General features: G+C 48.7%; 1 protein-coding gene across 2 annotated transcripts in view; it reads left to right on the top strand.

Annotated features, from left to right (window-relative positions):
• The window catches only part of rexo5 (RNA exonuclease 5), a 62,216-nt gene that overhangs the window by 17,665 nt on the left and 20,246 nt on the right, over window positions 1-24,305 (top strand). For both annotated transcript variants that reach the window (XM_086000562.1, XM_086000563.1), the window contains exons 6-11: window positions 3,387-3,554; window positions 4,335-4,423; window positions 7,208-7,323; window positions 9,106-9,244; window positions 21,420-21,514; window positions 23,468-23,570. In XM_086000562.1, the coding sequence (XP_085856688.1) occupies window positions 3,387-3,554; window positions 4,335-4,423; window positions 7,208-7,323; window positions 9,106-9,244; window positions 21,420-21,514; window positions 23,468-23,570 (710 nt within the window). The remainder of the gene's footprint in view (window positions 1-3,386; window positions 3,555-4,334; window positions 4,424-7,207; window positions 7,324-9,105; window positions 9,245-21,419; window positions 21,515-23,467; window positions 23,571-24,305) is intronic.

The raw sequence follows: 24,305 nt of genomic DNA, 5'->3' as shown, positions 1-24,305 counted from the left end.
GCCACCGATGACGTCATCGGCGTGCGCAGCGCCCCGCTGGCCATATTTGGTTGCCGCCGCCTCCCCCGCGCCGGCCGCAAACAGCGACCGGTACACTGGGCCTACCTGTGCCGGTAGTGGGGCGAGTTAAGGTGGAGGTGCGGCCGGCCGCTTTTTCGGCGGCCGCCTGCCCGCACCTCCTTCCCCGGCCTCCTACACCCCCCCCCCCCCCCCCCCCGCGGCATTGCCGGCTGTTTCCAGAGAGCCCGGCACTTCTCCTTGGTGCCGGGCTCATTTGCCGGCACTCGCGAGCGGGGATCGCGCTGTTGCAGGCACCTCCCCCTTAAGAATGAGAGGGAGGCCTGCAGTACCGCAGGCTGCCGTGCCGCAGCGGGTGGCGCTGCTGCACTTTACACGCTGATATTCAGTTTCAGCGCCCCAAGCGGGGCGCCGAAACCCTTGTTTAGCGGCCGGCTTCCACTTGGGGCGCTGAAACTGAATTTCCCGCTGGCGCAAGTGGCTCCGCGCGCAGTGGTAATTCCGGCGCCCAGGCGAGCTGGGCGCCCCGAACTGAATTTCTAGGCCAATGTCCTTTAGAAGCCTAAGAATGGATGGAAACCTACCATCCTTACCTGGTCTGACCAATATGTGACCAGTCCCACACCAACACGTTTGACTCTTTGCTGCCCTTTGAAGTGACCGAGCAAGCCCCTCAGTTGTATCAAAAAAACTTTTAGCAGTGGTTCAAGAAGAAAGACCCACCACCAACATTCCCTTTAAACTGCGTGGCTGCGCAGCACTCTGCAGATCCCGCGCAGCCGGGAGGCCGGCTTTTAAATAGAAAAACCCACGCGTGCGCTGAATTTTGAATGGCCTGTGCAGCCTGTTAAAGGGGCCACGCGGGCCAAAACAAAATTAGAGGGAGCATTGCCCACCACCACTTTCCCAAGGGCAGCTAAGGATGGAGAATAAATGCTGTTCTTGCCAACGATGCCCACACCCAGAGAATGTGTAAAAATATATATTTCAGTTTTCAGAGAGTTGATAAAGTTCCCCAAATGTGTTACATAATCTTTAAAATAGCATAATTGTCAAATGCTAACTGAACAGGCCCACCTCTAGGGATGTCTTGAGTAACGGCAGGTATAGAAGGAAAGAAAGAAAGACTTTTATATAGCGCCTTTCGCGACCACTGGACGTCACAAAGCGTTTTACAGCCAATGAAGTACTTTTTGCAGGGTAGTCACTGTTGTAATGTAGGAAACACGGCAGCCAATTTTCACACAGCATGCTCCCACAAACAGCAATGTGATAATGACCAGATAATTTGTTTTCGTGATGTTGTTTGAGGGAGAAATATTGGCTAGGTATAGAGCTCTGCACTCCCAATTACAGGATCATGAGATCGTATATGAGCTTGAATGAAAATCAGTTTAACCTGCCCTCGAGCTGAGTTTCACCAGTTTTCAGTTGCATTGCTGCAGGTATTATTGTACAGCAATAAGGTGCTTCATCTCCAGTTAATGGCAGATGGGGAACCAGCAAGCCTCATCCTGCCTAACTAACTGTTATCCAAAGACTGTCGCATCATCCTGGCTAAGGCCTGGTGGCAAAGACCTCTGGTTCCAGCTAGTAGACTAGATTGTTGTTGGTTTAAGATTGAACTTCTGACAATATGTTGGGGTATTAAAGAAACAATGATGTGATGTTCCCTCATCATGGTGGCTGAAAAAATCCCATAGCATCCCAGAATAGGGGTAACTACTTGTACACTACACAGCGTTCCTCCAAGAAAATGCTGCCAGTATTCTGTTCCCTGTAGTGTCTCCATATAAGTAAAATGTGTAGTCACTTTGTCTTACTGTTGTTTCATATTTTTGATTTTTTTTTTCCATGAAAATAATTTTGGAATTGAGTTATGTTTAACGAGTGTATTGTGAAACAAAATGAACTCGCACATGTTTAAAAAGAAAAGCTGCAGCCTTTGACAATGTGGACTAAAGCCAGATAAGCTAGTTTGGAGAATATCAGAACACAGTCTATTTCAGCTTGATGCATTGAGGATCTGTTGTCTTATCCCAGGCCCATTAGCTGGGACAACCTGAGATGTTAAGCAATTTTCCACCTCATCTCAGGTGGCCAACAAATAGTCACACCTATTGCAGTGAGGACGATTCTATTCATGTGGGCGTGCATGAGTTATCTGCAGAGAATACGCTCCAGGGCAAGGGGACTGTCAGTTTGGCTGACGGGCCTAATGACAAATCCTTGCACAGAAAAGTGTCAAAGACATCAGCCCTCTGCTTCCTGTGTCAGAATTAACAGAAACGAAGGGAAAACCCATGGTTGGGGCAGTCAGGTTTAACACAAGACACTGCGGTGTGTAGGTCTTAAGGCCCAGAGCTGGAAGCTAAAAATGAAGGAGGTCAGTTTTTGCAATTAGAAGTAGCTGGAAAGAAAGCTAATGCCAAAAACAAATATGTCAGCACACAAAAGGGACAGGGCGCATGGTTTGTTATTATTTCTCTCCATTTGTACCAAAGCTGATTATTACTTTTAATAGCATTGGCTATCTGCCATCGGCGTTTTCCGAGGCGCTAAGTTTGATTGAGCTAACTCACTGCAATCTGCTTTGTCTCTTGCTCTGTATGTGCACTTGCTGTCTGGGAAATAAAACTTCTTAACAATTTGTACCTGCCCTCATCTTACCAAGAGTTTCACAGTCTGCCTTTGAAAAGACTGGAGAGGCAGACATCCAGTTCAGATCACATTCTTGCACCCCTGGGTTACGCTATTGTATAATTAGATATTGGGCTGTACGGGCACACTCCTGAATGCAAGTCACTCAAACCGCTTACGGGGAGAGACCAGCCCCAGTATATCTGAAATAATATCTAAAGTGGACCCAAAACTTAGTTACACATGTAAATACAGGTAGACTACCTTTTATCCGAACTTCCGAAAACCGAAACCCTCTAAAAACCGAAGGTTTTTTCGTTCAGCGTAAGTCGTGCGCACGACATGACCAGAGTGGTGCACGACTTACGCTGAGCAGAGGGTCAGCGTAAGTCGTGCGCACGACCCCCCCCCCCCCCCGCGGACGACCGACCCCGACTCCCGCGGCCCCCCCCCCCCCCCACCGACGACCCCCACCCCCACCGACCCACCCCCGACAAATTTCCCAGTCTTATAAAATACCTTCCGAAATTTTCAGAAAACCAAAACACGGCTGGTCCCGAGGTTTTCGGATAAAGGATAGTCTACCTGTATTTTCAAATTAAATATAATTATCACAGGTGGGTTTAAAGTGGGGGGAGAATATGGAGGTTGGGGTGAAGTAAAATCAGATGGATATTTTGCTGTTCGGTTAAGAAAAATATACTAATGAATTTTGCTTTTTATTTCAGACACCCCTGTAGTGAATGGACATTGCCTTGTGACAGAGAATAATAGCTGTGGGCCACCAGATCTTGATAATCATCCCATCATTATTAAATATGGGAGAAAAAAACGAGGCTTGACCAGTTACTTGCTGAGTGAAGAAGAGCTGACTAAGAACGATTATCCTGTCGCAGGTCAGTATACTACTTGTACACAGTTGAACACGCCCGTGCCCAATTATCATGCCTTAATGTTGAAGCAATACCTGTTTATGTTTTTGGGTCTCTTCCACCCTTATCCTGGATACTTCAGTTTCTGTATTTAGATCACTTTCATAATTAGGTTCTTCAAGCCTAGAGGCCTTGAGAGTATATTCACTGGAACCTAATAGCTAGATAAGTTTTTGGTGACGTGACCAAAATGATGATAAATTGCTTTAGCAACTGGATCTATCCTGTGCCTTCATATTCTAATTCTATTGAAAGATGTTGGATGTTAAGGAATTATGTGGTCAGTTTTAATTATTTGATTATGTTGCAGTATACAAGAAACTTTGTGATATCCGGCACCGACGGGACCGGCCTGTTGCCGATCTATCAAAACTGCCGGACATACAAAGTTAATGTTGAAGCATACGGAGGTTTTCATCTCCGTATCTGACAACAAACACTGTTGCTTAGCAACAGCTTCTAAAGAGTCGGCTGCAGCTGCAAGCGTCTCTAGCTGAAGCTGTTGCTATAGCTACAGACCTTGCAGTGCCTGACTGGGGGGAAAAATAGAACGAGAACTAAAAAAACTTATAGAAAACGGCTCCTGATTTTTGCCGTTAGATCGAGTATTCCGGACATACAACCTCCGGATAAACCAAAGTTTCCTGTATATACTGCAGCTGTTAAATGGCTTTATTTTGCTGTCTTAGGTATGTAACCACTGTACTAAATATGTCCTGTACTTTCTTTTTCAAAATGTATTAGGCATTCCTGGCTCTGAAGGATTTGTTCAGAGTGGGTGCACAACTAAAGTAACTGACAACAGTCCACTGTTGGGCCTAGACTGTGAAATGGTAAGTTAATTTTCCTGTTTAAAGTCCGCAGCATTTAGACGTTATATTATAAATGGAAGCAAGAGGAATATGGACAGTTTGGACCAAGTTATGAGTGGGCACAAGTGATCTATGTGAAGAGACCCACATGCCTTTGTTTCTTCAGTCAGTATGCAAAGCAGTTTGCAAGCAGAGTAGATTAAACTGGCAAGAGTACAGAAATGTAGACATGCACTTTACTATTCCCTCCCTGCACTAACTTTTCTAAGCACAACATATCTGTTTTTATATGATCCTTGTCCCCTTACTAAACTTGAATCTGCCTCTTCTCCCTTGATTGAATTCCTTCTGTCACCTGACTTAACATGACACCCCCCTTTAGTAACCTTCCCATGGGGTCCATCTTGAAACTAAGTCCAAGCTGCATGTCACATAGCTTCCCTTCTCTCGTCTGTCCTCAGAACGTTATCTGTCTGCTTTTCTATGTGAAAAGCAGCTGCATTTTAAGAACTCCTTTTGTTTTTCAAGCTTTTACAGCCAAAAAAGCTGCCTTCTGGCAGGCTTTCAGGGTCCAGGCACAATGCTTTATTTCAATTAATGATGCGCACACACACACACACTATCCTGCAATAATGTTTCCTATTCACTATTCTAAACCAGCTTTTAGTTTCCCCACCATCTTTCTACCAGTCTACTTTCTTAACGTCTCAGTTACCTGATTTTTTATTTTGTATGCTAAGCTAACCTTTAATTACCAGCAAGCTCTCTGCCAAGTTAGTTCATTTGGCTCACAAGTTAATTGTAATTACCTATGTGAATATATAAAGAAAATACATGTTAATAAACAAATGCGCACTATCTTGATGTGTTTGCTCCCTGTACTATATGCTAAGTTAGCCTTAATATCCCATCAAGATCTCTGCCTCTTCCTTTTCCATATTTCAACATGTCTCATGTTCCAACAAGACCATAGTATGACAAACTGCCTGTGAGCCCAGAATTCTGATACGTTTGGAGAAAATTCTCTGAAAAGTAATGTGCCCTATTTTTTCCCACTTCGTTACTTATAGCACATGATGGCCCAGAAATTCGGGTCGGGGGCTTCCCGCGGGTGCAAGCCCCCGACCTGCACTTACCTTGCGCGCCGGCAGTTGAGCTGTAGGGCCCCGTGGAATTCCGCTCCGGGGCCTGGCCCAGCTGCCGGCGCGCTGTGCTTGCGTGTCCCAGGGGCGTAGTTAGTGCGATGCGTCCCCTGGGATCACGTGAGCCATGGGCAGCCAATCGGAGGAGGGAAAAGCCCATTCATAAGATTGACAGGAAGACCTGTCTAAACTTATGAATACTACGGGCCTCAAAATAGCATTAAACCTTCAAATAAATTATTTTTTAAATCACACTTTTTCAATAATGAGGAAGCTAACTGTGCTAGAGAAGGCCACCACTGATGCATAAACATAGAGCTACTCCCTTTTTGGCCTCACATATATTCTTGCAGTTATGTTTTTCCAAACCATTTCATTTATAGGGTTGCTCTGTGAAGAATAAAAATGTTATATAGTGCCAGAACATTCAACAGTTGAAACAGTTACTGGGTGTTATGTAGGCAAACATGGGCAGCCAAACACAACAAAGTAAATTAGATCAATGACCAGTTAGTTTGCTTTTGATGGTATTGCTCGAGGTAGAAATACTGGCTAGGACATTGGGAGAACTGCTCCTGTTTGAATAGCGTCGTGAGATCTTTTACTTCCACCTCAGTTTAACGTCTCATCCAAAAGATGGCACCTCTTGATAGTGCATCATTCCCTAAGTACTTCACTGAAGTGTCATCTTGGATTCCGTGCTTTAGTCTCCAACCATACCTTCTGATTCAGGTGAGAGTGCCACCAACTGCACCCTTATAAAGCTGAGTACAGTACTGCACTCTCCAAATACAGCACACCTGAAGCTGAGTACCACTTCACTCACTCGCTGCTGGTTATTTTTAGTGAAATATGTAGGTGTGCTTCATTTTCACTCAGAACCAACAAGCACCAATAGCAGGGTTGGTGTAGGAACCTCATCAAAGTAGAAAGCACCAATGTTCGTGTTACTTTGAAAATGCAAAATGATTCAACAAAAATTAGCATTTTAAACTTTAACTTTTTTTTACATTTAACAAGTATATAATAAGGAGAATATAACCTGTGGTGGTAGTTAAAAAGAACTTGCATTTATATAGCACCTTTCACGTTAACAGGACGTCCCAAAGCCCTTCACAGCCAGTGAAATACTGTACTTTGAAAGTGTAGTCGCTGTTGGTAATGCTGGGAAACGTAGCAGCCAATTTACGTAAAGCAAGGTTGCACAAATAGCAGTGAGGTAAATGTCCAGATAATCTGTTTTAGTGGTGATGGTCAAGGGATAAATTCTGGCCAGGACACTGGGAGAGCGCCCCTGCTCTTAAGATTGTGCCATGAGATTTTTTACGATCACCGGATGGGGAAGACAAGGCCTCAGTTTAACATTTAATCTGAAAGACGACATCCTCGACAATGCAGCACTCCCTCAGTACTGCAGTGAAGAGTCGGCCTAGATTATGTGCTCAGGTCTCTGGAGTGGGACTTGAACCCATAACCCACTGACTCAGCAGTGAGAGTGCTACCACTGGGCTACAGCTGACTCCTTAAATTATAGTCTTGCCTTGTGAAATAAGTCCAAATAACGCCATTCTACCACTGCAGTGGCTTCCATTACTCTTATTGTATAAAACAATTGAAATGAATTGCAGGTCATTTCTTGTTGTATTCATTTGGATTATTCCAGTGCCTGACTACAAAAGGGAATGAGCTGACACGTGTCTCTATTGTCAATGCGGAGGGATACTGTGTGATGGATGAGCTGGTGATGCCAGACAACAACATCCTCAACTACCTCACCAGGTAATGATTAAATTGTTAAATTAATAGTGGATACTTGAAATAATAAGATAATCAGTTTACTAAAATATATAGGCCTGCTTCACGGATGCCCCTTTCTCATCAAGTTTGCTGCTCTGCAATTTTCTTCAACTATTTGTGATTACCAAAGTTTTGTGGGGTTTTTTTATGTGGCGAAGTTTCTGCTATGAAATCATGCAGTCCTTTTAGATGATATCGTGGAGCTCCAAATTGTATTGTGTGAATTAAATGTTATTCAGCTGTCGCTCAGTGGTAACACTCTCACATCTGAGTCAGAAGGTTGTGGGTTCAAGTCCCACTCCAGAGACTTGGAGCACAAAAATCTAGGCTGACACTCCAGTGCAGTACTGAGGGAGTGCTGCGCTGTCGGAGGTATCATCTTTCGGATGAGGCCTAAAACCATAAACCCCGCCTGCCCTTTCAGGTGGACGTAAAAGTTCCCACGGTACTATTTTGAAGAGCAGGGGAATTCTCCCTGGTGTCCTGGCCAATATTTATCCCTCAATCAACATTACTAAACAACAGAGTATCTGGTCATTATCGCATTACTATTTGTGGGCTCTTGCTGTGGCACATTGGCTGCCGCGTTTCCTACATTACAACAATGACTACACTACTTAATTGGCTGTAAAGAGCTTTGGGACGTCCTGAGGTTGTGAAAGGCGCTATATAAATGCAAGTTCGTTCTTTCATTGTTGGTCTTAGTGGGGAAAAGTGGCTGAATTGCTAGCATCATTTCAGGAGTATTTGGTATGGTACTGGTTGTAAGGGCAGTGTATTTTGACTAGTGATTTTGTGGAATGCAGACACGTTTGATATGCTGTGATACGGGTTTGAGTATTTGGTGGTAAAATGTGTGTCTCCCTGTGTGGATGTTCTTTATAATGGTAATTGGTAGATGACTGTAGCATGAAGCTGGGGAGATTATTTCTCCGGTCAGAAGTGTTACCATATGTTTTTTTTCCAATGTGACAATGTGATTTGTGGACTACGTGAAACTGAAGCTAATCAGTGGTGTATGCAATAGTCAGCCTGTGCGATCTGACATTTTAATGATACAACTAAAGTATTAATGGACTACATATCAACCAGGAATACAGCCTTTGTGACAGAATGTTATTGGATTTTGATATGTAATATAAATAAAACCCAATAAACTCATCCCGACTGTTTTAATGTAAGCAGAGCCAGAGCATTTCCAAAGTACGGTTCTGCTTGACCTTATTAATTTGCATGATTTAATATTAAATAAACAACTGTGTTGAACATTTCCCATTCTATTAGGTTTGTTCTGGTGACAACATGGAATAGTGCGACTGGAATAAAACCCTCTTTTAACTCTTGCTGCTGTTTTCCTTCATAAACTCCAAACCCACTCCATCTAATAACCTGCAGCACAGCCCCATGTTGTTATTGATCCTATTGGTGAGAGGCGCTAAGCCCTATTCAGATGGGCCAATAATATAACCAGTGAGTGGTAACCTCAGCCCAGTGTCTCTAACTGTAGCCCTCAGGGGTATGGGTTATCATTAGGTTGATTATTTTCAGAATGATATAAATGTTTCTTTCTATTTTATTGTTCTAAAGTAGAATTATAAGGCTGGTATGCATAATACTGAAAATTGTCTTTAATCATGCATGAATATTTTGGCTAAATCCCAAGCAAAAACTGTATTTGTTTTATCTTTTTTTAAATTTTGTATTTATGATAAACTCCATGAAATTGAAGAAGGGATTCAGCAATGTCACATATTGTATATTCAGATTCTCCGGGATTACTTGGAAGATGCTGATTCCAGTGAAAACAAAGCTGAGGGATGTTCAAGCCAAGCTGAAGAAGATCTTGCCCAATGATGCTGTCCTTGTGGGACATTCTTTAAACAATGACTTGAAAGCTTTGCAAGTAAGTATTTTACATGTCTTTGTCATTTTCTACAGATAATTGTCATGGATTTGAGGCAGATTTTAGAACTGAGAGGTAATATGTCTCCTAAGGATTGAATATAGTTAGATAAGAACATAAGAAATGGGAGCAGGAGTAGGCCATTCGGCCCGTCGAGCCTGCTCCATCATTCAATATGCTCATGGCTGATCTTCTACCTCAGCTCCACTTTCCTGCCCTATCCTCATATCCCTTAGTATCCAAAAATCTATCGATCTCCGCCTTGAATGTACTCAACAACCAAACATCCACACCCAGAGTTTTGGTAATGCTAATAGCACAATGGGTTTGTACACAGTTATTTCAGCACTAGGAGTGGGGTTCAATTTAGACTAGATTGATGGGAGAAAACTCCATTTAAAAATAAAATAAACATTTAGCGGTAGATTTTCCTCCACCCCGGTGAGAACCGTGGTAGGCTAGTCGGCAGACTGTACCCGTTAATACCGGCGGGTGGCCTCATTAGAATTCAGCCGGTACTCTGTGGGCAGATAATGAGCTCCCTGGGGAGGCCCAGTCCAGAAGCAAGTAGGTGGGGGTGGGGGGGGTGAAGTTGGAGTGACAGTAGCCCAAGCTGGGTTTTGTGGAGCCCGGAAAGTGCATTCCTGTTCCTCCAGGCTCCACAAAGATACAGTAAAACTTATCTGTGGTCTCCTCATCGGTTGGTCCGCCAGCTGATACTAAAATGGCAAACGGGGTCCTATGTACGTCATAGGACCCTGATTCGTATATTTAAAGGGTCTACTGTGGCGACACGCCACCACTGGACATAATCCGCTCACGGCGGCACAGACAGTCTAAGCAGAAGCCCCCAGCCGGGGGCCCTTTCCTCCAGCAACTTGTTTCCCGCAGGGACAGGCTGCCGGGAGCACTTCCTGTCTGGGAAGTATTTAAGTGGATGTGCGGGCTTTTCTAGTTCCTGTTTGCCATGTGGTCAGAATAAAGCAGTTGTGTTTTCAATAGCTCTGTCTCGACTCCCACGTTTGCCGCGGTATCTCAACACTGGTGACCCCGACGCTCAGGACGAATCCTAAGCTAGCATGGCGGATACAAACGTAGTCACGGTTAAATTACCTGACTTTTGGGAGAACCTCGCCGAAGCCTGGTTCGTTCAAGCTGAGTCCAGATTCCGGCTAAAAGGCATTACAGTCGACGCCACGAAGTACGACTACCTCGTCGCCTCGCTCACCTACGCTACAGTCCCCAAGGTTTGGGCAGCGCTGCAGAATCCACCAACGGAGGGCAAGTACGAGCATCTGAAGGCTGCGCTACTTAAAAAATTTCAAACGTCCTCTTACCAGCGCCACTGCCAACTCCTGGACCTCCCCGGCCTTGGTGACACTTCACCATCAGACCTGCTTTTCCACATGCTGTCCCTCTCCGACGACAAAAATCCCGGCGCCCTTTTTCGCACGCTTTTCATTCGGCAGCTCCCCGCCAGCATCCGCCCGCTCATTGTGGAGTCTGACTCCATGGACCTGAATGAGATAGCCGAAAAGGCCGACCGGCTGCTCTCTGCACAGGCCGCTCGCGACATCGCGCCCAACCTCACGGCAACGACCACGCGGTCTTCCCGGGCCGCTAGGCCCGACCGCCCTACCACTCCGGGTCACTGCTACTACCACACCCGTTTTGGCGCTAGGGCTCAACGCTGCACGCCACCGTGTTCCTTCAAACCCCCCCCCCCCCGCACCGGCCCCCGCGATGGCCGCGGGGCAGAAGGAGCCCCTACTGTACGTCACTGACGACAGAACCAACCGCCGATTTCTGTGCGACACAGGGGCCCAGCACAGCATCACCCCCGCCTCCGCCCTCGAGATCCAACGCGGCACACGGGGTATCACACTGGCTGCAGCCAACGGCTCTGAAATCCGCACATATGGCACCCGCATGGTCACACTCGACCTCGTGGGCCGCCGCTACCGCTGGGAGTTCCTGACAGCCAAGGTCCTCTGCCCACTCATTGGCGCCGACTTCCTACGCGCCCACGGCCTCCTTGTCGACATTCCGAGGCACCGCCTCGTCGACATCAACACTATGGCCCCCATCCCCGGCGCCTTTACCCCAGCCCGTTCGGCCGGCCCGACGACCTACTGCCTCGCCAGAGCCACGGACGACTACTCGGCACTCCTAGCTGAGTTTCCCGCCCTCACTAACCCGACCTTTTCGGCCAAAGCCGCCAAGCACGGTGTGGAACACTATATCCCCACCACCGGCCCCCCAGTTTCTGCCCACGCCCGCAGACTCAACCCGGCCAAGCTGGAAATTGCGCGGGCCGAGTTTACCAGCATGGAACAACTCGGCATCATCCGCCGCTCCAGCAGCCCTTGGGCCTCACCCCTCCACATCGCCCCCAAGCCCGGCGGAGGCTGGCGCCCTTGCGGGGACTACCGCCGCCTCAACGACGCCACCACCCCCGATCGGTACCCGGTGCCACACATCCAGGACTTCTCGGCCCGACTGGCCGGACGAACCGTCTTTTCCAAAGTCGACCTGGTGCGCGGTTACCACCAAGTCCCCGTACACCCCGCGGACATCCCCAAAACGGCCGTCATCACCCCATTCGGCCTGTTCGAGTTCCTGAGGATGCCCTTCGGCCTCAAGAATGCAGCACAGGCTTTCCAGCGCCTTATGGACTCAGTCCTCCGGGACCTGAACTTCCTATTCGTCTATCTAGACGACATTCTCGTGGCCAGCTCCTCCAAACAGGAACACCTCGAACACCTTCGCATCCTGTTCGGGCGCCTAGCCCAACACGGGCTCATCCTCAGCCCGGCGAAGTGCCAATTCGGCCTAACCGAGATCGATTTTCCCGGTCACCACATCACCCCTGCTGGGGCCGTCCCCCTGCCCAACAAGGTGCAGGCCGTCCAGCAATTCCCCCGCCCCACAACCATCAAGGGCCTCCAGGAGTTCCTCGGGACGGTGAACTTCTACAACAGGTTCATCCCCAGAGCCGCAGCCCTCATGAAGCCCCTATACGACTCCCTCCGAGGAAAATCCGGCAAGATGGACGTAGCCTGGACCACTGACACGGCAGCCGCCTTCGACGCCACCAAAAACGCGCTCGCCGACGCCACTCTGCTCGCGCACCCGAGGGCCGATGCCCGGGTCGCGCTCACCACCGACGCCTCCGACCACGCGGTCGGGGCCGTGTTCGAGCAGTGGGTCAATGGCGCGTGGCAGCCACTTGCCTTCTACAGCCGCCAACTGCGCCCCCCGGAGGTCAAATACTCCACTTTCGACCGCGAGCTTCTCGCACTCCACCTGTCGGTCCGCCATTTCAGGTTCCTCCTGGAAGGCCGAACCCTTCACCGCGTATGTGGACCACAAGCCACTCACATACGCGATGGCCAAGCACACCGAACCCTGGTCCGCTAGGCAGCAACGCCAGCTCGCGGCCGTCTCCGAGTTTACTACGGACATTCAGCACGTCTCCGGTAGAGACAACGTGGTCGCCGACTGCCTTTCCCGTCCCGCCGTCTGTGCGAATCACCTCGCGGTCGACTACGCACAACTAGCAGCGGCCCAGCTCACGGACCCAGACCTCCTCTCGGCGGCTACCAGCCTGCCAGGGCTACGCCTAGCCAAGGTCGCGCACGGGCCCGAAGCCACGGCAGTCACGTGCGACGTCTCACTCGGCCAACCCAGGCCGGTCGTCCCTGAGACCTGGCGCCGCCGCGTCTTCGACGCGCTCCACGGGCTCTCTCACCCGGGTTCCCGCGCATCCGTCAAACTCCTCTCCAAGCGCTTCGTCTGGCGCGGCCTTAGCAGAGATGTTCGGACTTGGGTTGCCTCGCCTGCCAACGGGCTAAGGTACAGCTGCACACCAAAGCACCCCTGGGAGACTTCGAGGTACCCAGCCGCCGCTTCGACCACGCACACATCGACATCGTCGGTCCCCTGCCGCCATCGCAAGGCCAAACTTATCTCCTCACGATGGTCGACCGCTACACACGCTGGCCTGAGGCAGTGCCGCTGACCTCCACCACCACAGCCGACATCGCCAGGGCGTTCGTTAACACCTGGGTTGCGAGGTTCGGCGTACCGGCCGACATAACCTCCGACAGAGGCGCCCAGTTCACCTCCGAACTCTGGACGGCCACAGCACGCAACCTCAGGGTGACGCTCCACAGCGTACCACCCGCAGGCCAACGGACTTTGTGAACGCTTCCACAGGTCACTCAAGGCCTCACTCCGCGCCGTCCTGCAGGACAGTACCTGGACTGACCGCCTACCGTGGGTGCTACTCAGCCTACGCACCGCGGTCAAGGAAGACCTCCAGTCCTCGGCAGCGGAGTTAGTCTACGGACAACCGCTGCGCGTCCCAGGCGAATTCCTTCCGGAGCCTACCAAGTCTTGGTCGGCCGAACAGCAGCGGCTCGACTCTTTCTCTTCCGCTCAGCAGTTCGCCCCACTTCCGGTCAACCGACACGGCGAACTCGCACCTCACGTCCCGCCAAATTTACAGCAGGCGCGCTTCGTCTTCGTGCGACACGACGCGCACCGCGGGCCCCTGCGACCCCCGTACGACGGTCCGTACGAGGTACTACAAACCGGGGACAAGGTATTCAAGCTGCGACTCGGCGACAGGGTCGAGACAGTCTCCATCGACCGGCTCAAACCAGCACACACAGAACCAGGAGAACAGGTCCCCGTGGCCCAGCCTCCAGCCAGAGGCCGTCCCCCCGGCAAGCCAGCACAGCCGGCGGCGAACCGCCCGACCCAACCAACCAGACCGGCGCCCACTCAGCCGCTGCGGCAGAACCATTAGACCACCGTCACGACTCGTCCACTCCTCCTAAGCGGATTCTGGGGGGAGCTCTGTGGCGACACGCCACCACTGGACATAATCCGCTCACGGCGGCACAGACAGTCTAAGCAGAAGCCCCCAGCCGGGGGCCCTTTCCTCCAGCAACTTGTTTCCCGCAGGGACAGGCTGCCGGGAGCACTTCCTGTCTGGGAAGTATTTAAGTGGATGTGCGGGCTTTTCTAGTTCCTGTTTGCCATGTGGTCAGAATAAAGCAGTTGTGTTTTCAATAGCTCTGTCTCGACTCCCACGTTTGCCGCGGTATCTCAACACTACTGCCAAACTCGGGTGGGTGCTCCTGCCGGCCAGTGGTAGGCCCGGGGAAGGTTGCGGTGGCAGTAGTAGGGTGATAATTCCTTGCCGTTTTCGGGGGGGGCGCCCCATTTCTGCCGGACAGGAGGACTCAAAATCTCCCCCTTAAAATTTCACAGTAAAATCATCTTGGATAGTCTCAGTGTTGTCTATTCCCAATGGAATTCAGCCCTCAGCAGCAAACTGCCATCAAAACTTGGCATTATTTTATCAACAACAACAACTTGTATTTATATAGCGCCTTTAACGTAGTAAAACTTCCCAAAGCACTTCACAGTGTTAGATCCGTGTGTTAATGGAGACACGGAATGCAGGAGTTGATTTAACAAGTGTTTACTGAACAAAGTCTGGAGGTGAACTAACTACACAAAACACTACACAGGCTTATATACCCGAGTGATCACTACTGGCACTACAGTATACAGGGGCTTCAAAAACATAGTTCCTCTTAAAGGTACATACACTACAATTCCTCCCCTTTTAGATAAATAGTACATAACATTTTAAGTAATCATTAAATAACATTTTTACAAGAACAATAATATACACATTTGCTGAAGTTAATCAATTACAAATTCAGTCTCTCTGGAGGCTTCCTGACTCGGTCCGGATAACGCCTCGGTGGTGTAGTAGGTTCTTTTGGCAAGGTCGATTCGGCTTCAATGCCAGTGTCGGGTTCATCTGGTTCCAGTATCACCGGATCGGAGGTAGATACTATGGGTATCTCTGCTTCATCACTAGGCGTATAGAGTTGTGGTGTAGGTTGTCCTTTTTCGGATGACTCTATGATCTGGTCAGCATGGCGCCTTATTATGCTTTCTCCAATGTCCACGGTATACATCAGCGGTCCTAGTCGTGTGCAAATAGTTCCAGGCTGCCATTTCTCGGTACGGTAGTCCCGGGCCAAAACTGGTTGACCTATCTGGAAGGTTCTAGTTGGCCTTTCATTCATGCTTTGAAATTGCCGGTTCTCTACGTCCCTTCTGATGTTTGGCTTGACCAAATCCAGCCGGCATCTTAGGCTTCTATTGAAAAACATCATGGCGGGGGTTTGGTTTGTAACCACATGTGTTGCATTCCTGTACGCAAACAAGAAGTTACCTACCTTATGTTGTAGATTTATGTCTTCATTACCCATGGCCTTTATGGCCTTCTTGAAGGTCTGGACAAACCTTTCAGCCAATCCATTGGTGGCGGGATGGTATGGGGCGGACGTGTAGTGCTTAACCCCATTGTTTTTTAAGAACTTCCTGAATTCTTCGGATACAAATTGCAGTCCATTATCAGAACAGATCTGTTCAGGCAGCCCATTCCTGGCGAATATGGTCCTTAATACTGTGATGGTTTTTTCCGTGGTGGTGGAGGACATCTTTATTACCCCCGGCCACTTGGAGTGTGCATCCACCGCGATTAAGAACATTGAGTCCATAAGTGGACCAGCAAAGTCGATATGTACCCTTTGCCATGGAGATGAGGGCCACGCCCATGGATGTAGAGGGGCTTGTGGTGGGGCGTTTTGGACCTTCTGGCATCCTAGACAGCTCTTGGTCATTTCTTCGATGTCTCCATCGATACCTGGCCACCACACAAACGCTCTGGCTAAGTTCTTCATTTTCACTCCACCAAGATGCCCCTCGTGAAGCTCCTTTAGCACTCTATCCTTGAGTTTGGGTGGAATCACCACTTTGGATCCACACATCAAGGTTCCTCGGCACACTGACAGCTGTTCTCTTCTTTGCGAGAATGCTGGCAACAGTGGTTCGCCATGTGCTGGCCATCCCTTCACCGTTAAATCGTAGATTCGTGAGAGAGTCGGGTCATTTCGCGTTTCCTTTTCAATGGTAGAATTTGTCACCGGTAGACATTCCACTATGGTCGAGTGGAACATCTCCACTGGGTCCACTGTAGGCGCCTCTTCCACCGTTGGCAACGTTAGGCAAGATAACCCGTCAGCATTCCCATGCTGTTTTGTTCCTTTGTATTTTATGTCATATTGGTGTGCCCCTAGGAAAAGGGACCACCTCTGTAGCCTTTGCGCTGTCATAATGGGAACGCCCTTTTTAGGGTTGAATATGGAGACGAGGGGTTGATGGTCAGTCAACAAGGTAAATTTTTGTCCATGTAGGTAATGGTTGAATTTCTTCACCCCCCACACCAGGCTGAGTGCCTCCCTGTCGATCTGGGCATAGTTACGCTCAGCTGAGTTCAATGAGCGTGACGCAAAAGCTATCGGCCGCTCCGAGCCATCAGGGAATCTATGCGATAATACCGCTCCCACGCCGTAAGGGGATGCATCGCACGCCAGTCTGGCAGTGATGGGTTGTAATGAGCCAACACTTCCCTGGACGTGATCAAGCCTTTGCATTTATGGAAGGCACGTTTACAGTCTTCGCTCCATTTCCAAACTACTCCCGTTTGTAGCAGTGCGTTAAGAGGGTGCAGAACCGTCGACAAGTTTGGTAAAAATTTATGATAGTAATTTACTAATCCCAGGAACGACCTTAATTGTGAGACATTTTCAGGCACTGGGGCCTTTACGACCGCTTCAATTTTTTCAGGTGACTTATGCAACCCTTCTTCGTTAATGACATGGCCACAATATGATATTTGTTTCTGGAAAAATTCGCACTTGGGGCGATTTGCTCGTAGGCCCCGTTCTCTCAGCCTCGTGAGCACCTGCTCCAAGTTGGCAAGGTGCTCGTTGTCGTTTTCTCCTGTTACAAGGATGTCGTCTAGGTAGCATTGAGTCCCCGGAATCCCTTGCAGGACTTGCTCCATAGCTCTTTGCCAGATAGCCGGAGCTGATGCCACTCCGAAAACCAGTCGATTGTACTGGTACAGGCCTTTGTGTGTGTTTATCGTGAGATACTTTTTTGAGGCCTCCTCAACCTCCATCTGTAGATATGCCTGTGCTAAGTCAATTTTGGTGAAACGTTTCCCTCCGGATAGTGAGGCGAAAATATCTTCTATCCTCGGAAGAGGATACTGTACCGTGTGAAGAACCGGGTTTACAGTCACCTTGAAGTCCCACAGATGCGAACTTTTCTCTGTTCTTCATATTTATCATTATTCAACGTTTTCTTCATGACCGGGACGATGGGTGTTGCCCACTCGCTCCAATCTACCTTGGATAACACGCCTGCTTTTTCCAAATTCTCCAGCTCTGCCTCGACGGCTGGACGAATTGCGTATGGCACCGGCCTTGCCTTAAAAAACTTGGGCATTGCCGCATCTTCCACTTTTATTGAGGCGGTGGCGCCTTTCAGGGTTCCTAGTTCCTGTTGAAACACTTCTTTGGCGTTAGCCAAGATTTCTTTTAATCATCCAGGTATGACGTCATCATCGTTTTTTTTCTTACTGGCCACCGTCAGTGCCTGAATGGAGTGCCAGTCTAAACGTATCTTTCTGATCCATTCACGTCCCAACAACGGTGGACCACCATCTTGCAGAACGTATAAATACAACTTCTGTATTTCCTTGCCGTTGTATACAACAGGCACCCTTATTTTCCCTCTGGGGTATACTTTCTGCCCCGTATATGTTTTTAAGATAATGGATGTGTCTTTCAAAGGTATATGCGGAAATAGCCGCTCGTAATCCCGTCGACTCATGACGGTCAGAGCTGATCCTGTATCTAGCTCCATTTTGACTGGGGACCCCGCTATCGTGAGGGTAACCCAAATGGTCTGGTAATCTTCTTTGGCAATTACATTATGTAATTTGAGACAGCTTAGTCTCTTGTTTCCGGAGTCGCTATCGCTCTTTTGGTCTTCGGAGCTACTGTCCGTCATCATTTGTACCTTTCTGTACTTTTCCTTATTGACCTTTTTAATGTCAGTGGATTTCTTTCCAGATCTGCATACACGTGCAATGTGTCCCATCTTTCCACATTGCCTGCATGCTTTGTCCTTGAACCATCAGCCCTTCTGGTCATGGGTGGATCTGCCGCAGCGATAACATCTCTCGAAACCCCGTGTCATTTCATGGGTGCCGAAGTCCTGTGGCTTTTGCTGTATCTCTGCAGCTCCTCTTGCTGCTGCTTTGTATGATACAGCCACACTGAAAGCCTTGTCCAGTGTCAAATCTTTCCCAGAAAGTAGCCTTTTCTGTGTTCCTTCGCTTAGGAGACCGCAGACGAATTTGTCTCGTAGAGAATCTGCCAGTCCTGCCCCGAATTGGCAGTGCTTTGACAGCTTTCGTAATTCGGTGAGGTAATCAGCGTTACTTTCATTCTTGTGCTGATTCCTCCTGAAGAATTTGAATCGTTCCGCTATCAGCAGCGGTGTTGGGTTTAAGTGCTCCTGTAAGGTATCAACAATCTCCTTAAAATTCTTGTCCATCGGTTTGGCTGGAGTGATCAAGTTTCGTAACAGCCCGTATGTCCTTGCGCCCATCAGATTTAGAAGTACCGATGCCTTTTTATCATCCGCTACTTCATTCGCCTTGCAATATACCTCCACTCTTTCCACATATGTGGTCCAATCTTCTATATCCCTATCGAAAGCAGTAATATTGCCAGTCTTCGGCATCTTGAAAATCTAAAATGGCGCTTCCCGCGCTTTTCCTCCGTCCCCGATGGATCAAAATGGCGCCTCCCGTGCTTTTCTTTCTTCCCCGCCGCGTTAAGATGGCGCCTCCCGCGCTTTGCTGCCGCTGCTGCCAACGCTGTTCTCCGCGGTCCCCGTTGCGACCTGCAGCTTTTCGCGGTATTTCTATTTTTTTTTTATATATATCGCTTCAATAGTTTCTCCGTTACTTGGAGAACCGTTCCCGTCGTGGAGCGGACCCTCTGGGACTTTCCCCTCCCTCTGCTCGGTCCGAACGCCGACCTGCTTTGCAGCACCGGCCGCGCCCTGAGTGCTCCACTCTCTCTCTCTCTTTGCTTCTGCTTCCCGACTCGCTGCCCAGCCCCGTTGCAGAGCCACCCGATCGAGCTCTAGCCCGCCGCAGCCCAGGAAGGATCAGTGCACTACCTGCCACCAGCCCGTTTAGCTGGTGAAACCACAGTTTTTTTTGTTTTTTTTCTTGCTCCTGGCTTCGACCTTCGTCTGAGGAATCGATCCCCTTGAGGTGCTGCCGAATTGGAGGTAAGTTCGTTTCTAACTCGTCGCCACTGTTAGATCCGCGTGTTAATGGAGACACGGAATGCAGGAGTTGATTTAACAAGTGTTTACTGAACAAAGTCTGGAGGGGAATGATGCACTATCAACAACACCAAAGACTACAAGTTGAACTTATACAAAGTAGGCTTTTATTGACTAAGAACTGGAGCATGCCTCTGCTAGTGGATCCATCCTAAGAGCTCCCGGGGGAAGGGTGGTGAGTCACCTTTATACCCGGGCTTAGGGGTGGAGCCAGGGGCGGAGACATGCCCGGACCTGTACAGAGTTAACAGTGGTTTACCACACAGACATGTACAGAGTTAGCAGTGGTTTACCACAGTGAACTAACTACACAAGACGCTACACAGGCTTATATACCCGAGTGGTCACTACTGGTACTACAGTATACAGGGGCTTCAAAAACATTGGCCTAGAAATTGAGTGGGCTTAGCGCCCATTTTGCGGCGCTAGAGGGCATTGCGCTGGACTTACAGCCGGTTTTGAAATTGACTAGGGCCCAACATCGGCGTTACACCGGTAACGCTGCGCCGGCACCGATGACGTCATCGGTGTGCGCAGCGTCCCGGTTGCCGTGGTGACGGGCCCCAGCGCCGAAATTCAGTTGCGGCCGCCTCGCCCGTGGCAGCCGCAACTAAGACTCTGGCAACAGAGTCTTACACGACTTTGCGCCGGCGCATAAAGGTGGAGCGGCGGCCGGCCGCTTTCCCGCCGGCTGCCTGCCCGCACCTCCCTCCCCGGACTCCCCCACCCCCCCCCCCCCCGCGGAACAGATGCTTCTCGGCTGCGAGCCCGGCACTTCCCCGAGGTGCCGGGCTCATTTTTGTGGCGATTTAACCGGCCAGCGGGCGGGTGCAGGCAGCTCCTCCTTAACTGAAGGAGGAGGCCTGCACTTCCCGAGCCTGCCGCACCGCATCGGGCGCCGCAATGCGGCGCGTAGCGCCAGTTTTCAGGCGCAAACAGCCTTCAGTAGCGCCGGCAGCCGTTTGGGCGCGGCGCTACTGAATTTTTGGCGCGCACAGCGCGACTTAGCACCGGCGCTAAATTTCCGGCGTTAAGCCCCAGCGCAGCGCAAACTCAATTTCTAGGCCATAGTTCCTCTTAAAGGTACATACACTACACACAGGAATATTATAAGACAAAACATTTGACACCAAGCCACATACGGAGAAATTAGGGCAGGTGACCAAAAGCTTGGTCAAAGAGGTAGGTTTTAAGGAGCGTCTTAAAGGAGGACAGAGAGGTAGAGAGGAGGAGAGGTTTAGACAGGGAATTGCAGAGCTTAGGGTCTAGGCAACAGAAGGCACGGCCACCAAAGGTTGAACGATTACAATCAGGGATGCTCTCAAGAGGGCAGAGTTAGAGGAGCGCAGATATCTCGGGGGTGGTTGCGGGGCTGAAGGAGGTTACAGAGATAGGGAGGTCTATGAATGAGATCTGTAGAAAATGGAAGAGTCACACAGATAGGACAAAGGATGCTCTTCTAATCTTGGAGCTCAAATCCATTTTAAGATTAAAGTAATAAGATATATGCTGCGTCTGACCCATGAGTGATTGATGCTGTCACTCTGTGCCCAGTAGATACATGTTCTAATCCTTAACCTTCTCTGCCTTTGCTTTGATGGGATTAAATACAGAGATAAGAAAAAACTGTGATTTTTGGAACATTTTAAAAGGCGTTTCAACAGATAATGTTCCTTGATTTTTTTTAATAGCGTTTATTTCAAATCCACTGAAACTTGCTTTAAGCAGTCACTCAACAGCCTGATAACTACGACCGGTGCTGCATGGGAAACCGGATTAGTCCATGAATTGATATCATTTAGTATAACTTTTTGCCATTTATATTTTAAATACTAATTTAGTATTTGAGTGCAATTCATTTCTCTTACAGATGATTCATCCAAATGTTATTGACACATCACTGCTTTTTGCCAGAGACTTGGGTCGAAGATTTAAGTTGAAAGTTTTGGTAAAAAAAGTTCTGGGGTGAGATCATTACGTTTATTTTCAAATTGGGGAGTGGGGGGGGGTGCATTTGGTGGTTCTTATGAAAGGGAATGATAACTACCGATGAACACTTTGGATGAAATGTGTTTTTAAATTATGATCACGATTAATAGTGAATTCATTGAGCATTTGCATAAAAAATATTTTTTTTAAGAAAAAAGAGACCCCTGTTGCTGGAAACAGAATACCTTCTCTGATGGCAATGCTGAGTCTGTCTACGCATTAAATGGCCCAGAAATTCGGGTCGGGGGCTTCCCGCGGGTGCAAGCCCCCGATCTGCACTTACCTAGCGCGCCGGCCGTTGAGCTGTGGGCTCCTGTGGGATTCCGATCCTGGGCCTGCTCCAACTGCCGGCGCGCAGTGCTTGTGTATCCCAGGGGCGCAGTTAGTTCGATGCGTCCCCTGGGATCACGTGGGCCATGAGCAGCCAATCGGAGCAGGGAATGCTCCATTCATAAGTCTGACAGGAAGACCTGTCAAGACTTATAAATACTACGGCCCCAAAATAGCACTAAACCTTCAAATAATTTTTTTTTTAATCACATTTTTTAAATAAACTATAAATTACATGAAATAACTATTTTAAACAATAATTAAAATTTTTGGAAAAAAAATGTTATATTCTAACGGGGCTAAAAATAAACTTACCTTGCTTTAAAGTATTTAAAAATAATAAACCTGTGGAAAAAATGTTTTAATTTTAATTAATTCACCACTTACCTTGTAAAAAGCAGGCCTTACGCCTGCTTTTTACATTTCTAAATTCTGCAGGCTTACGTTCCCGGCGAAACCTGTAAAAAAAACGTAAGTTCAAAGCGCACGCGCAGCCTCTCCGGCGTACGTGTTCGACCTCTGACCCTCTTCGTTCAGAGAAATGGAAGTGCCAGTTTCCCGCGCATGCGCAGTGCATGCAGGAAACCGGCACTTCCATCGGGCCTACGGGTGAGTACCCCGTGCGTACTCACCCGTGGAGACCCGAATTTCTGGGCCAATGTATACGAAGCACAATACCATAATATAGATACAGATGAGAAAGGCCATTCAGTCCGTATCTAAAAAGAGCTTACTGTTTCCCCCCACCCCCCCATCCCCAAAATTGGTTCTTAAATGAAACCTAGTTGCGACTCCCTTGATCCCATTCCCACAAAACTCCTGAGCACCAAACTTTTCTTTGTGGCCCCCATATCAGCCGACATTGTAAATGGTTCTCTCTTCAGGCACTTCCCTCTTACTGTCCGCTGTGGCTCAGTTGGTAGCACACTCGCCTCTGAGTCAGAAGGTTGTGGGTTCAAGTCCCTTGGTCCTCAGGGACTTGAGCACATAAAGCTCGGCTGACACTCCAGTGCAGTATTGAGGGAGTGCTGCACTGTCTGAGGTGCTGTCTTTTGGATGAGACATTAAACTGAGGCCCCGTCTGCCCCTCAGGTGGACGTAAAAGATTCCATGGCACTATTTCGAAGAAGAGCAGCGGAGTTATCCCTGGTGTCCTGGCTAATATTTATCCCTCAACCAACATAACAAAAACAGATTATCTGGTCATTATCACATTGCTGTTTGTGGGACCTTGCTGTGCACAAATTGGCTGCCGTGTTTCCCACATTACAACAGTGACTTCAAAAGTACTTCATTGGTTGTAAAGCGCTTTGAGACGTCCGGTGGTTGTGAAAGGCACTATATAAATGCACGTCTTTCTTTCTTTACAAAACCACTGTAACCAACTTAAAGCCAGTTCCCAGTCACCAGAAAAAGAGCGTCAAAGCTCATCTGTTACCTTTGAACTTCACCAACTGAATCAGCAGTGCCTTAAAGCTTTAAGACTTCGCTACAGTAGAAAATGTATTTTGAATTCTGGTGTTCCAAATGCTTTTGTGGAATAAGATGTGTTGTCCTTTTTGAAAATCTATCTCACGGTGGATAATTTTTCCCAAACAGGAGGGAAATTCAGTCCGGAGTAATGGTTGGCCATGATCCATCGGAAGACGCAAGAGCAGCTCTGGAGTTGGCTCAATATTTCATCACCAAGGGACCCATGAAGGTGTGTTAATAAATCATTTATATAATAAACACAGACCTTGGGTGTTAGCCTTGGCTCAGTAGCAGCACTCTCGCCTTGATTTTTGCAGACTTGATGCTGACTCTGTGCTTACCATTGATGAGCAGAACATTCAACCAAAAATTTGCACTTTTAATAAAAAAGTATAAAAGAGACACAATGGGCTCGAATTTCCAAGCCCCTTGGAGGCGGGAGTGGTGGGAAAATTGCAGAATCGGGGGGCAGGAACCCATCCCGCCCCCAACCCGCCTCCGTGCCAGTGTCCCAGGAGGCGGATATCCAACCTGTGCTGGGAGCCGCCTCCCCGAGGCGGGAAGGGGATTAGTGCCAATTAACTGCCTGTTAACAGTATTTTCTCCTGCAGGCTTCCTTCCTTCAGTTCTCGGGAGTCCCTCAATTCACCGGCACAGAAAGCAGAATGGCCGCTGAACTGTCAAAAGCTGCAGCCTCTGCTTTCTGGTCTGGAGAGCTCTCTTAACTGAGTCTGAGTAGAAGGACTCTAGTTAGAAGACAGATTGTCAGTGTTTGACAGCTTCACAGAGCTGTCAAACGCTGATTTTTCATCTGTCAAAAACTCTTGACAGATGAAATGTCAATCACTGACGTCACCAGGAACCAGGTGTCCCTTAATTGGCCTGCTGAGCCCGCTGGGTGGGCTTAACGAGGTCAATCAAGGGAAAATAGCGTGGGTTGGCCACAAGTCGATGGAGGTTGGAC

The sequence above is a fragment of the Somniosus microcephalus genome, chromosome 11 (genome assembly GCF_052327205.1).
Source record: "Somniosus microcephalus isolate GS21.2 chromosome 11, FLI_Smic_1.0, whole genome shotgun sequence".
Lineage (NCBI taxonomy): Eukaryota > Metazoa > Chordata > Chondrichthyes > Squaliformes > Somniosidae > Somniosus > Somniosus microcephalus.
This window is presented reverse-complemented; position numbering and strand designations above follow the sequence as displayed.